General features: G+C 35.7%; 1 protein-coding gene across 2 annotated transcripts in view; it reads left to right on the top strand.

Moving 5' to 3' along the window:
* Window positions 1–9,138, top strand: part of UGT8 (UDP glycosyltransferase 8) — a 112,860-nt gene extending 103,722 nt beyond the window's left edge. For both annotated transcript variants that reach the window (XM_053571354.1, XM_053571315.1), the window contains exons 5-6: window positions 1,360–1,579; window positions 6,515–9,138. In XM_053571354.1, coding sequence (XP_053427329.1) covers window positions 1,360–1,579; window positions 6,515–6,878 — 584 coding nt within the window. In that variant the 3' untranslated portion in view covers window positions 6,879–9,138. The remainder of the gene's footprint in view (window positions 1–1,359; window positions 1,580–6,514) is intronic.
* Window positions 9,139–14,678: the final 5,540 nt, after the last annotated feature.

A 14,678-nucleotide genomic window follows, 5' to 3' on the forward strand; every position in this document is an offset into this window, starting at 1 on the left:
AGATTCCTTCAGGATGAGAAGTAGGATCCAAACCAGCGTCTTTGCCTCCTGCTTCTACCTCCTCTTCACGTGCCAGCTCTGCTCCTGTTCACTGCTGAGCTCTGTGGGAGCATTGTGTTCACAGAGAGGATTCTGCTGCTAAAAAGAAACTTTGAAATCCATTTCTAGAGCAGGTCCTTTAGTTGGGCCTAAGAGTCTGAGACTCGAGGATAAAGATTAAAAGAAACATTGCCTGACCAACCCCACTTGGTTGTGGAATAGGAGAGCTCTGGGAGCCCCACTGATCGCATGATTCACACACATGCTCAGTTTTGTACCGGGCGTGAGTATTTGTACTTACTGCAAGCTGTAGTTCCAACATGGCCAATAACTCATTTCTATAGCACTTGATTTTTCTTACACTTCTTATGCAAGTATTTTGATCCCTTTTATGAAATGTAGGCTGTTTACTAGGAGAATAAATCTAGGTTTTAAAGTACCTCATTAATTTTGACAAATAATCCCTTTTTTTTCCCTATAAAACAACTAAATGGTACTATCTTTTACAACTGATTTTTATAAATGTGCATATTCCTAAAATGTAAGAATTGTCAAACATAAATTCTGATGGAACTTGAATGTTACAGTGATTATTGTGCAACATTCTTCTTTCATATAGAGAAGCATATTAACTACATGAACTTCTGAAAACCAGCCCGACATTTTTCCATTTTTCTTAATAAAGCATGTTTGACTTTAATATAGGTAAATGCAGAATGTGGTTCCCCCCTGGTATGTGTAGTATTTCTTGCTTTCATTGACTTCCTATTAATTACTGGCCATTTAAATATATGTTGCTAGTGAGGGGATTGTGTTGGAGAGAAAGTTGTAAAATAGTGCTTAAAGCTATACAATTCAGCTACCTAAAAATGGCTTTTAATTGATACCCTGGCAGTCCCCAGGTTACAAATGAAATAGGTTCTTGAGTTGAATTTATATATAAGTTGGAACAGGTACATTTCCCTGTTATCTGTAACAGCCTCCCTTCATAAGTGCGAGTCGTACATCCGTCAGATGTTTATAACTTGGGAACATACATAAGTACAAGTCGTACATAAATCAGATGTTTGTAACTCAAGGACTGCCTGTATGTTAAGTTGATAGTTATATGTATATCAAGTAATTTCATTGGTATAGAGCAGGAGTCAATGAAATTGTGCCCATAGAAATCTTGTTTCTGAGAGGGACAAGGGTGGGTGAGGAGGGAAACGAAAAGAAATCTTGTATGTATGTTAACTATAGTGTATATTTTTAAGAAATTTCTGGAAAAATTTTTCCTGTAGAGTGATAATGTAAGATGCTCGTTTCTTATTTCCCTAGGGCATTCAAATATTAAAGCCTTCCTGAGCCATGGTGGTCTGAACAGTATTTTTGAAACCATGTATCATGGTGTGCCTGTAGTGGGGATCCCACTCTTTGGAGACCATTATGATACAATGACCAGGGTGCAGGCGAAGGGCATGGGGATATTACTCGAATGGAAGACAGTTACTGAAGGAGAGCTCTATGACGCACTGGTGACGGTTATCACTAATCCCAGGTAAGGTTTCAGCATACATGTGTATCATTAGTAGCCAATTGTCAATAAATTGTAAAACCACCTATGGAAATATCCTTTAGATTCCTGTAATAAAGCCTCGTGCATGTTTTCTATAGTTTGAAATATAGCAATCATTTGGCTAGTCCTGTTATGACTCTGAATAATATTCTACCAGGATTTGCCAAACTGAGGGAGAAACTACTATGGGAACAATCATTGGGTTTCTATAGTACATCAGAATGTAACCTTTATTTCATTGTAATTCTCATGATAGCCAGATAGTGGTTTTTATTACCTACATAGTAGAGATGAAGGTGCTTGGAATTCAGAGAGTGTAAGGCCTTTTCTCACAGTCACACAGCAATTAGAGTAGAATGAAAAGTCAGGACTGATTCTCATGTCAGTGCTCCTTGCACTGGAGGCCAAGCCTTGTGCTGCGAGGTTTTCCTACTGAATGTTGAGATTGATTTATGTAGGTGAAGGATAAAAACAGAATCTTTATTTCGCTTTTTAAATTTTGATGAGTCCTGAATTAATCTGGCTTAGATATGAATCTCCAAGGATGGAGAACTGGCTCATGTGATTTTAAAATTGCTTCTTTTAAAATAAAGAAGAACTTTTCCCTATTTTTATACATGATGTCTAACTTCTTTGCCTTTCAAACGTTAGTAAGGATTTGAAGAGTGTAAACTTTTTCTGTTTCCTGGGAGATATGGCTTAACACCGGATTGAGAAATGGCTGCCACATTCTAAGGGACAACCAACCATAAAAAATTATTTCAGGTAAAATGATGCAGCTTGCATATAAACTGCTAAATTCAGCTGAGGTCCATCATGCTGCCTTAAGCATGAGGTTCTGAGGGTGGCCGTCATGTGCTAGCCTGTTAAAATACTCAGTGTCTGGGTTATAGCTCTGGCACTTGGGCCAGTGAGTTCTATGACAAGCAGGGCCTAAGTATATCCTTTCTTATATGAGCTATAGTTTTTCTTTTAAAGTCTAGCACTTTACAAACCATGATGTTCTTGTGGAAAAAGAATGTGTATGTATAAATATATATTATGTATATACATACATATATCTCGTATAGTGTTTTTAAGAGAAGTTTATAACATACAGCCCTAAAGGAGAGTTGTGGGGTGGTAAGAGGACAGTTACAGAGATACTGGATTGGTTAGTTATAAAGATAAGAGCAAGGCCAGGCGTGGTGGTTTATACCTATAATCCTAGCACTCTGGCAGGTGGATCTTTTGAGCTCTGGAGTTTGAGACCAGCCTGAGCAAGAGTTAGACCTCATCTAGAAATAGATCTAGAAATAGAAAAACGTAGCTGGACATTATGATGGATGCCTCTACTCTCAGGTTCACAGGTACTTTGGAGTCTGAAGCAGGAGGATCTCCTGAACCAGGAATTTGAGGTTGCTGTGAGCTAACCTAATGCCATGGCTCTCTGGCCTGGGCAATAGAGTGAACTGAGAAAAAATGTGGGGTAGTCACAGGAAGTTAGTCCGGCTGTGTTCTGTGAGTCATGAGCAGGCTGACTGCAATTACATTCCAGCTATGTAATATTGATGTATACATAAGTGATTGACTTCAGAATGTTTTTAATTTTGTGCAGTGAATCAATTTATATCACTCCCCAAAGTATGCTTATTAGATAATTAGTTAATTGCATGTAACCTTTGAGAACTTTCAATATTTAACTGAAAGCCTTTTGTGTATTCGAAGGTAGAAGGACATCTCCAGCAGTATAAAAATGACAATGATTTGGGTGGTATGTCCTTTGCTAAAAGTCATGTAATTTATCTTTTTATGTTTCAAATATATGACAGTGTTCCACATTTAACATGTAATAATTATTAAAGAGATTAATTTGGCTCTCTGATACCTTTTTATCTGAGATATTCTAGTTTAAACTAACCAATGTTCCTTATTTTTTAACCCATAACATAAATGAAATTGTACACTTTTTTCCCTTACTTGTATGTGGGTTTATTGAATAAAAACTGTTCGCTTTTCCTTTGGGGAGAATTTTGAGTCTGGAGATGTTATTATTTTAAATCAAGTTAGAGAAAAAGATGGGGAGCTGATTATTATTACCTTTGTGCATATCCAACCTGTGGTCAACTTTTAATAGAAGACACTTACGCTTTTATAAAATGTAATGCATAAGTCACGCGAGCCCTTTACAAGGTAATCCTTTTTTATTAAAAGGGGCTTTATGTAGAGATTCCTTATAAGAGTTTAGAGATTGCTTAAGTGACCATTTTAGTCACACTTTTTAAATTTTGTAACATTCATATTCTTATTGGAAAGAATTTTGAATTTTAAAGCAAATTGTGCTGAAAAGAACACTTCCACGTAACACTAAATTTGCGGCCAGTACCAGCATGAAAAAATTTATCTGTAGAGTCTCCAGCATTTCTTTCCAGTTGATCCACAGACTTCCTCTGAACAGAAAAGTCACCAAAATTGGATTGTTCAGTATGTAATTCAGCTCTGCCAGTCTTCTCCCAGGTAGGACTGAGAGTCTGACTGTCACGAGTACTTAACACCCAGATTACCTGAGATGGACTTCAGCAGGTTTTCTGACAGGTAGTGATTCAGGACCCAAGTGGACCTGTTGTTTCCTATGGTTAATCATTTATTCAATAAACAGTGCAAGAATTCGGATTCCCCACAGAAGAAACTGTATAATCTGTTTATACACAGTGACAACAAGGTCCCTGAGGACTAAGATTGTTTTTAATCCTCCTTCTCCATCTTTGTTAAAATAGAAGGCTGGATTTTATTTTCTAAGGTACGGTGCTTCATTTTTTTGTATTTTACAGATGTCTTTTCACCCCATAAGCATTTTCTTACAAAGTGGAGTAGTAGAAAGTTTCTAGTTTCTCTTTTGACGTCAATTAGAAGTCATGATAAGTTGCAAACATCCTTTTATTTTTATTTTATTTTGTTGTTGTTGTTGCTGCAAACATCCTTAATGTTTGGGTGAGGTTTTAACATTTTTAAAACAACTGGATTTAGTAGACAGTGTGGCCATAAAGTTAAATTGCACATGAACTTTATGGCCACCGTGTATAATTCTGATGTTGTTGGGAGACATTGATGAGTGAAAAAAATGTGCCTGCTAATTGCATTTCTCTTTGTATGTGACTGTAGGAAGAAGCCTGCAAGTAAGAGCTTTGAGCTGCGCTCTTTGCTCTCTGTTTCTCAAATTTGTTCTTATATTTGTTAGATCTTAACGTGCAGCTGAGTAGATCCCGCGTTAGGCCCTGCAGTCTCCTAGCTCCAGTGTTTCTGTGGACTTCTCTTTTGCTCCCATTGGTCATTTTTGCCATCGTGCCCTGAGTTATGTGACTCTGCCATGTGAGCCATCCCCGCTGGAAGCATTGCAGTTACATCTGATTTCTCCCTCTCCCTTCAGATCTTAGCCCTTGCCAAATCTTCCACTATGGCATTTCCCACAGTCCATCTAATTCCATTACCATTTTTTGGCAGTTTCTATTTGGCCATTAGTGAAGTCTTTTGACTAGATTTTCCACCATCAGTATCTTCCTATCTGATTTAATAGCCAGTCTCTCTGATGTAATAGGTCTAACTAAGTAAGCTACATATGTATTTTAGCATTCAGAAGACCCATGAGCAAAACTCATCTTCCTCCAGTCTAACTTGCAAGCAAACCCTTCTCATACCATGCGCTCTTTCCAAGTGAATTTTTCTAAGCATGCTCTCACTCTCCCGCCTTTATGATTTAGTTTAAGCGCTTCTCTTGGCCTATCAAGTTTTCACACGTGTCCAAACCTTGGTTCCTTTGTAAGGCACAACTCAAGAGTGATATCTTCCATAATGTATTTTGTAATCTCTTCAAGTAGAATTATTTCTCTGGTCTAAATAATACAAAAGGAATTTATGCGAAGAAGCTTTGGATAGTTGTCAAAGATTGGCACACAAATGTGCAGTTACATATTATTTATTTATTTTTGAGACAGAGTCTCACTATGTGGCCCTCAGTAGGATGCCAGGGCAACACAGCTCACAGCAACCTCAAACTCTCGGGCTTAAACGATTCTCCTGCCTCAGCCTTCCAGTAGCTGGGAGTACAGGTACCCACCACAATGCTCTGCTATTTTGTTGTTTTTGTTGTCATTATTTATCAGACCTGGCCGGGTTCAAACCCGCCAGCCCGGTATATGTGGCCAGCACCCTAACCACTGAGCTATGGGCGCCAGACCACAGTTACATATTTTTAAATTAAAATAAAATGTTTATATTTTCACTTTCATGATTATCTTCTTTAACTGGTGTTTAAATTAACCATTTAAGAGAGTGATTTCTTTGTATACACATACATCTATACACTACCCATAATAAACACTGCATATAATATTGTCTGTGGCTTCATAGGAGTGTTTCTCAACCCACTTTTATCTATTTCATAAATATGTCCTCATCCCATTATTTAATTTTATTTTAATTTGAAACAAAATGAAATGACATTGCTAAGAAAAAGGGGAGGTAGACCAAAGTTCTGCATATTTTACTCTATCTTTCCATCTAATAAATTTTAAAAGAATAATAGCAAATTTACATCCCTTCCTGACTGAGATTTATTGAATAGTAGTATTTAAAAACATGGAGAGCAGGACTATGTATGGTGTAGCATAGAAAGAGCATCAGGAAAACTTGAACTCAAATCTCAACTTTTAATCATCAAGTTAGTCTCTCAGAAATTCATTTTCTTTTCCAGTTTAAAATTCTTTTTCTTGGGTTAACATAAAATAATGAGTTTAAAACACTTAACATCATGCCCATCCATTCAAGGCACTTAATTAGAGACAGTTATTTTTAAAGTTTACCCAGTTTTAAGTTGAGAGATCCACAGATAACAGTATCTGTGTATATGTGATCGTTCTGTGTTTTGCTCCCACTGCACAGCTACCGCAGGAGGGCTCAGAAGCTTTCGGAAATTCACAAGGATCAACCGGGCCACCCTGTCAATAGGACTATCTACTGGATAGATTACATTCTCCGTCACAACGGAGCCCACCACCTGCGTGCCGCAGTCCACCAGATCTCTTTCTGTCAGTATTTTTTACTGGATATTGCCTTTGTGCTTTTGCTTGGTGCTACCTTGTTTTACTTCCTCTTGTCCTGGGTGACAAAATTTATCTACAGAAAAATCAAAAGCCTATGGTCTAGAAATAAGCATAGCGCAGTGAATGGACATTACCACAATGGAATCCCCAATGGCAAGTACAAAAGAAACGGCCACATTAAACATGAAAAGAAGGTGAAGTGAGCCAATAGCCCGGGGCACAGACACGAATCTGTTCCGTCATCGTCATCGGATGGTTGTCACCATTATTTAGTCTAATAGCTACTAAAAGCAAAACATCGGTAAACAATTCTAACACCCCCTTATCAGATTTTACTAATGAAATTCTGTGGAATTAAGATAGCTGTAAAAAGCACAAACCTAAAAGGCAAAAATGTGTTTTAATCAAATACTGATACAGAGAGTTTTGGCACTGAACATTGTAGAAGCCTTAATTATTTAAATCAACTAAGTGAACCCATGTCAGGCCTTAGTTTTAAATCTTGATATGTTTGTGTCCCCAAATAAGGAATGGTTTCATTTTCTTAATAAGAATTTTTTGTGTGTGTGTGTGCGCGCGCGTGTGTGTCCTAATTAAGAGAAATTTTTTAGCAGCTGCTTGCTATATTTGTTGAAGGTACACCACATTCAGGAATGAATTAGAAAGATAGGATCCAAATGTCTCCCTTCTGTCATTTAATGTATGTGAATTCAGAGCACTACCACGAACGAACACTTTTCCCTCGAAACTGGACACAGAGGAAGATAATGCAAAGATAAAAGGAACAGTTTTTTTGTACTTTTTGTTTGTTTCAGTTGTTTTGTGTTTGTTTTCCTTTTGTTACAGACTATGGACACTATTGGGGGAAAATATGTAATTAAGTAAATGTATATTTGTTGTCACATTTTACTTCTGTGTTCCCACTACTGATAATTTTCCTGTGGAAGAATTTTAGTGTTTTTTTTTTTCTATTTCATTTTAATGAGAGCATTATGTTAAATGTACAATTAAGACAAAGCTACAAAACTCTGACTTTTGTTCAAAGTATTGAAGATTATTGTTTATGTGGCATTTTTAAATAGGGACATCGTTTGAATGTTTGTGTAACTGATGGCTTTTCTATAATGTAACTTTGGAATGTTCAGGTGTTACATCTGCAAAATTTTAACTTTGAAAAACCACGTTCTTCTTCCCTTTTATTATTTGGGCCACACCGTCTACTTATATAGGTGCCAACTTTTAATTCTTTTAAATGGAATATTTGCCATTGTCCCTATTGGTACCTGATTTGTCTGGAAATTTTTGAGATCTTGATAACAAAACAGACTACACAGATATACATAAAATGACAGAGAAATTGTACCACTTGTGTAAAAAGTTCCTGCTTTCTTGCTCACTCCCTCAGCCCTCACGTAGGCAGCCTTTTCCAGTCCTTGTGGCTGACATGGAAAAGTGACAGTATTCATTTGAGAACAGGGATGTCAGTCATAGACATCATAAAATCGGGACCTCCCTGCTGAACCATTCGCTGAGTGACAACCGAGTCTATTCCATGTCATTCTGTTTACTTAGCATTTGCACTACACATGTTGAGTGTATGCTTTATTTATTTGTAGTTGGAAACCCCACATCTGACAGCTGAGAGTAGACAAATACAACATTTTGCCTAATGGCGTTCACTAACATGGAAGAGTTGTGAAAATTCCGGAATGTTGTAAATCCTTGTCGTACACTATGACAGACACCGTCATTACAGTCCCACCAGGAGCCACTCTGCTATACGTAGAAATAACGTCACAAGTAGTTTCCTAATATGCGATGCAGGCAAATGTTCTGCCCTCTGAATACTTGAAGAAATGGTATTATACATAGAAGCCTATTATACCTTTTCACAATCTTATCACAACTTTGCCGTTAAAAGGGAAAAAGACACAGGCAATGAGTGGTGGGATAGTAAAGGGACTTAGAGTGTATGAATGAGTTGATTTCACTTTTTTGGAATTTGATGAAGTTGACAGTAGACACTGATTGGATGATTAAGCTTAAGTTAATCTCCACTGTGATAAAAACTTAAATAATAAACATGATTTAAAATAGAGAAGTGTTGTTGGAATAAAATTTTTATCCAGATTATATTTCACAATATTTTATATACATGTCCATTATAAACATGTTTCTGAGAAAAGTCTCTCAACTTTTGTATGTGTATATGAGTGTGAAAACAATGTATTAAATGTGAGATTGTTGTTATATTATTAAACAGAGGGATTTAACTTACCAAGTACATCAAACCTGGATCTTAAAATTCTGTCCAAGAATTAAGAATGTTAAGTCTAGGTATTTACTGATCACTGTTGTTTTTTTCTAGTAAGCTTATTGTTAGCCAGTTTTGGTAAATAGAGTGATTTTAAATTTTTCACACTTGGGCTAGATTCTCTAATAAAGTAAAGTTTTCAAGAAGGTATTTATTCATTCATTTTTTTTAGAAAGAATTTCTACAACTATTTATATATTTCTATAATCATTTATTGTGTCAAACACGAATGAAAATTAAAACATTTTTCTCCTAGAGTGGTAACTTCGAATATCCCTCCCTACAGGTACAGGGGTAAGATTTGGCTACCTAGGTTTGGAAAGAGGTAATGTTTGTGTTAAAGAATGGTTTATGGTTTATGGTTTAAGTTTAAGAAAGCTAAAGACTCTCTCTTCAAAGCTCAGCTATTTACCAGATCCCAAATGCTGTTAAAACTGAATGACACCACTTAAAAATATAAAAAGTTTAAAAATGAAAGAGCCAAAAATAAGCTGAAGAACAAACTAAAGGGATAATTCAGTGATCTGTTTTATTGAAAGTATAATTCATTTTTAATTTTTGCTTCTAAGTGATTCAGCTGGTGTGTAAATATGAAATCACATCAGAGAATATTTATATCCAATTGGTATAAACAAAATAGTGTAAAATTGAAAACTTTTAAATCTTACATGATGAAGTTTGAAAGTTACAAGAATTCTATTGCTAAAACTTCTTTAAAATATGCATTAAATAACTTATTGTCCTTCTTCTGAGATGGTAATTCAGCCAGTTTTAAGACGCATTTCAATGCCAGTTTTAAAGATGCTGCTGACACTTTCGACAGACAGCAAAAACATTTTGTCAACAAAGTCAACAAGTTTTAAGTGCTTTTGAAGTTCGCACAATTTAAACATACCTATTGTTATTTTTCTATAAATCCTGCAAAATGTTACAAATCTCAAAGGCACATGGTAGTTAATTTATAACCTTACTGTTAAGTAATTCAGACACAATTGAAAATAATTCACATTGTAGTCTGCAAGATATTTGACAATCTACCTAGTTAGTGTCATGAAACCAGCAGATTTTTTTTTTTTTTTTTTTTGGTTTTTGGCCTGTGCTAGGTTTGAACCTGCCATCTCCGGCATATGGGACCGGCGCCCTACTCCTTGAGCCACAGGCACCACCCAACCAGCAGATTTTTTAATAGAGTAATATATAATGCAAGTTCAGACTGAGAAATCAGAACAAAATGTAGAATTACACTGTTAATTCAAATAAAACAATTATAGTGTCAACCTACTCAGAAAATCCCAGTACCAACATTAATCACAGGTATCGCAATATCTCATGTGTTACAAAGTATTTTCATTTTTTAGCCAATAAAACCAGACCTTCTTGCTGAATTTTATAGAATTATAATAAAATATTTTATTCTAGCTCTTAGTGGGAATGTTTTCAACTTTTTCCCATGCAGCATGACGGTAGCTATCTGCCTCTACCTATATTTAATATAATGCTGGAGAATCAGGCAAGAGGAAGAAATTTATGGTATCCACATTGGGAAAGAGGAGGTCAAAATTATCACTTTTTGCTAACAATATGATCTTATGTCTGGAAAACCCCCAAGACTCTACCAAAAGACTCATGGAACTGATAAATTCAGCAAAATCTCAGGCTACAAATCATCACTGTACACATATTAGTTAGGAACATTCCTATACACCAGTAACAGACAAGCTGAGAGTCAAATCAAAGACTCAATTTCATTCACAATTGCTACAAAGAAAATAAAATATGTAGGAATAAATTTAGGAGGTGAAAGATCTCTACAAAGGAACAAGGAAACACCCAGAAAAGAAATCCCAGATGACACAAATGGAAAAACATGGATTTGTGGGTCATTACAATCAACATTATTAATATGTCCACTACCTGAAGTGATTTACAGATTCAATGCAATCCCCATAAAAATACCAATGTATTTTTCACATTGATATTTCACATGTCTAGAAAAAATATCAATTCACATTGATATTTCACATGTCTAGAAAAAATAACTCTATGCTTAATTTGGAATTAAAAAGAGCCTGAATAGGCAAGTAATTTCAAGCAAAATGTATAAATCTGGAGGCATTGCATTACAAGATTTTAAATTATACTACAGGCCATGGTAACCAAACAGCACAGTATAGGTACACCAAAAGGCATAAACTAATGGAGCAGAACAGAAAACATAGATATAAAACCTTCCATATACAGCTAACTGATGTTTGACAAAGCAAACAACATAACTGGGGAAAAGAAGCCCTTATTCAATAAATAGTGCTGGAATAGTTGGACAGCTACGTACAGGAGAATGAAACTGGATCCATATCATTACTCACAAAAATTAATTTGAAGATGGACAAAATATTTAAATATAAGGCATGAAACCATAAGAATTCTAGAAGAAAATGTTAGAAAAACTAGAAAACAGCCTAGAAAAAGAACTTATGAAGAAGATTCCAGTGGAAGTCACAGCAACAACAAAAATAAATACCATAAATGGGACTTGATTAAGTTAAAAACCTTCTGCACAGCTAAGGAAATAGCCAGCAGAGCAAATACACAATCTACAAAATGGGAGAAAATGTTCACAAGCTATACAGCTGATAAAGGGCTACTGACAAGAATCTACAATGAACTCAACTTCATTAAAAAGTGGGCAAAAAGATATGAACACACAAACTTTTCTTTTCTTTTTTTTTTTTATTGTTGGGGATTCATTGAGGATACAATAAGCCAGGTTACACTGGTTGCATTTGTTAGGTAAACTTTTCAAAAGAAGATAGATAAATGGGCATCAAACATGAAAAAATGCTCAGGATCACTAATCACCAAGGAAATGCAAATCAAAACCACAATGAGATATCACCTTACCCCAGTTAGAATGGTTTTTATTAAAAAGTAACAGAAAGCAATAGATGCTGGTATAGACGTTGAGAGAAAGGAGCACATACACTGTTAGTGGGACTGCAACATAATATGAAAACAGTATGAAGATTCCTCAGAGAACTAAAATAGAACTACCATTTGGTCTAGCCATCCCACTACTATTACCCCAAGGAAAAGAAGTAATTTTATCAAAAAAAAAGAAAAAACAAAACAAAACACCAGCTCATGAATATATTGCAAAGATGTGGAATCAATATGAGTGCCTGTCAATTCATGAGTGAATTAACAAAATGTAGTATTTGTGTACTATAGAATACTACTCATTCTTGGAGAAGGATGAACTAAGGCCTTTTGCAACAATTTGGATGGAACTGGATGCCATTATCCTAAGTGAAGCATCTAAATAGTAGAAAAACAAATTCTACACTTACTTATTATTAAACTAGAACTAACCAATGAGCACACATGTGCACAGCGGGAAATAAAACTCAGTGGAAAACAAGCAGGGGGTGAGGGAGGAAAAGACATGGGCAAAAACCTAACAGCGCAATGAACATTATCTGGGCGATGGGCATCCTTACAACTAACTCTGTCTCAAGCATAACAAACATGATCCATGTAACCAAAAACATTTAGGCCCCTGTAATATTTTGAAAAAATATAAAGTTTTAAGTTTCTCACTTCCCCTAATTTGTATAGTAAGTGATCATTCCTTGTTCTTAGACAGAATTTACCTGAGTTTCACTGAATCATCTACACTTTTAAAGGGTAATCTCTACTAAAACATGACTCCTTAGTCCTAACATGACCTATCATGGTCAGATTTATATTTAGGTCAAAAAATAAACAAAAATCAGTGCAGACAGGAAGAGTTTTCTTACTGGAATTCTTTACGCAAATAATGTTTTTTTTTTTTTTTTTATTGTTGGGGATTCATTGAGGGTACAATAAGCCAGTTACACTGATTGCAATTGTTAGGTAAAGTCCCTCTTGCAATCATGTCTTGCCCCCATAAAGTGTGACACACACCAAGGCCCCACCCACTTCCCTCCGTCCCTCTTTCTGTTTCCCCCCCATAACCATAATTGTCCTCATATCAAAATTGAGTACATAGGATTCATGCTTCTCCATTCTTGTGATGCTTTACTAAGAATAATGTCTTCCACGTCCATCCAGGTTAATACGAAGGATGTAAAGTCTCCATTTTTTTTTAATGGCTGAATAGTATTCCATGGTATACATATACCACAGTTTGTTAATCCATTCCTGGGTTGGTGGGCATTTAGGCTGTTTCCACATTTTGGCGATTGTAAATTGAGCTGCAATAAACAGTCTAGTACAAGTGTCCTTATGATAAAAGGATTTCTTTCCTTCTGGGTAGATGCCCAGTAATGGGATTGCAGGATCAAATGGGAGGTCTAGCTTGAGTGCTTTGAGGTTTCTCCATACTTCCTTCCAGAAAGGTTGTACTAGTTTGCAGTCCCACCAGCAGTGTAAAAGTGTTCTCTTCTCTCCACATCCACGCCAGCATCTGCAGTTTTGAGATTTTGAGATGTGGGCCATTCTCACTGGGGTTAGATGATATCTCAGGGTTGTTTTGATTTGCATTTCTCTAATATATAGAGATGATGAACATTTTTTCATGTGTTTGTTAGCCATTCGTCTGTCGTCTTTAGAGAAAGTTCTATTCATGTCTCTTGCCCATTGATATATGGGATTGTTGGCTTTTTTCATGTGGATTAATTTGAGTTCTCTATAGATCCTAGGAATCAAGCTTTTGTCTGATTGAAAATATGCAAATATCCTTTCCCATTGTGTAGGTTGTCTCTTTGCTTTGGTTATTGTCTCCTTAGCTGTACAGAAGCTTTTCAGTTTAATGAAGTCCCATTTGTTTATTTTTGTTGTTGTTGCAATTGCCATAAGGCATGAAACAATAAAAATCCTCCAAGAAAGCATAGGAAAAACACTGGAAGATATTGGCCTGGGGAAAGACTTCACAAATAATGTTTTAATTGAGGGCTCTACTGCTCTTTTACTTAAAACAGTATTTCGTTAGAATGTGTAATGTGTTTGAACAAATGAATTTCTTTGGCTGAAGCTCATGAGTATTCCTTCCTTTTAGCAGAAAATGGCAACTTTTGCATGTAAACAGATTAGATAAATCACATGCAACATTAAATTTCAAATCAGCATTCAAGGCTGACCTGTGTGTTTTGTTCGCAAATCAAAGAAACAGGGAAAGACTAGACATCTAGAAAAGCCCAACACTGTAGTACCTTGAAGATTACCAATTCTCCTTCCAATCCTAGTACTTCCCTCTGAGTATAACACAAGAGGTTTAATTTGTGAGTAAGAAGGCAATTCCTAAAGTGTATAAAAATACCAGTGTGAACAATTAAGTTCTGACCACCAGAAAAAGCACATGCTAAAGATATATAACAACGTGAGGAAAAAGTATATAATATGATGTATTCATACTCTTTATATGTGTGCTGTCAGTATTTAAATTACCACCAATTCATTAGAAATTTAAAAAAATTTAAATAAAAAAATGCTTTCTCATTTTTTTTTTTTTTTTTTTAAAGAATGGCAGTGTTGTGGACTTACTTAAATCTATCTCAAGAAACAACACCTTTATTTCTCTTAAACTACAGAAAGTTCCAAAGAGCTAACAAGTTTTAGAGCTTGGTAAGATATACCTGCTGTAACACTTCTTGTGGAAATGTTGGGAATAAAGAGGATGCAATTGTTATAAAATCAAGCCATTGCTTTA

The sequence above is a fragment of the Nycticebus coucang genome, chromosome 1 (assembly GCF_027406575.1).
Source record: "Nycticebus coucang isolate mNycCou1 chromosome 1, mNycCou1.pri, whole genome shotgun sequence".
NCBI classification, from domain to species: domain Eukaryota; kingdom Metazoa; phylum Chordata; class Mammalia; order Primates; family Lorisidae; genus Nycticebus; species Nycticebus coucang.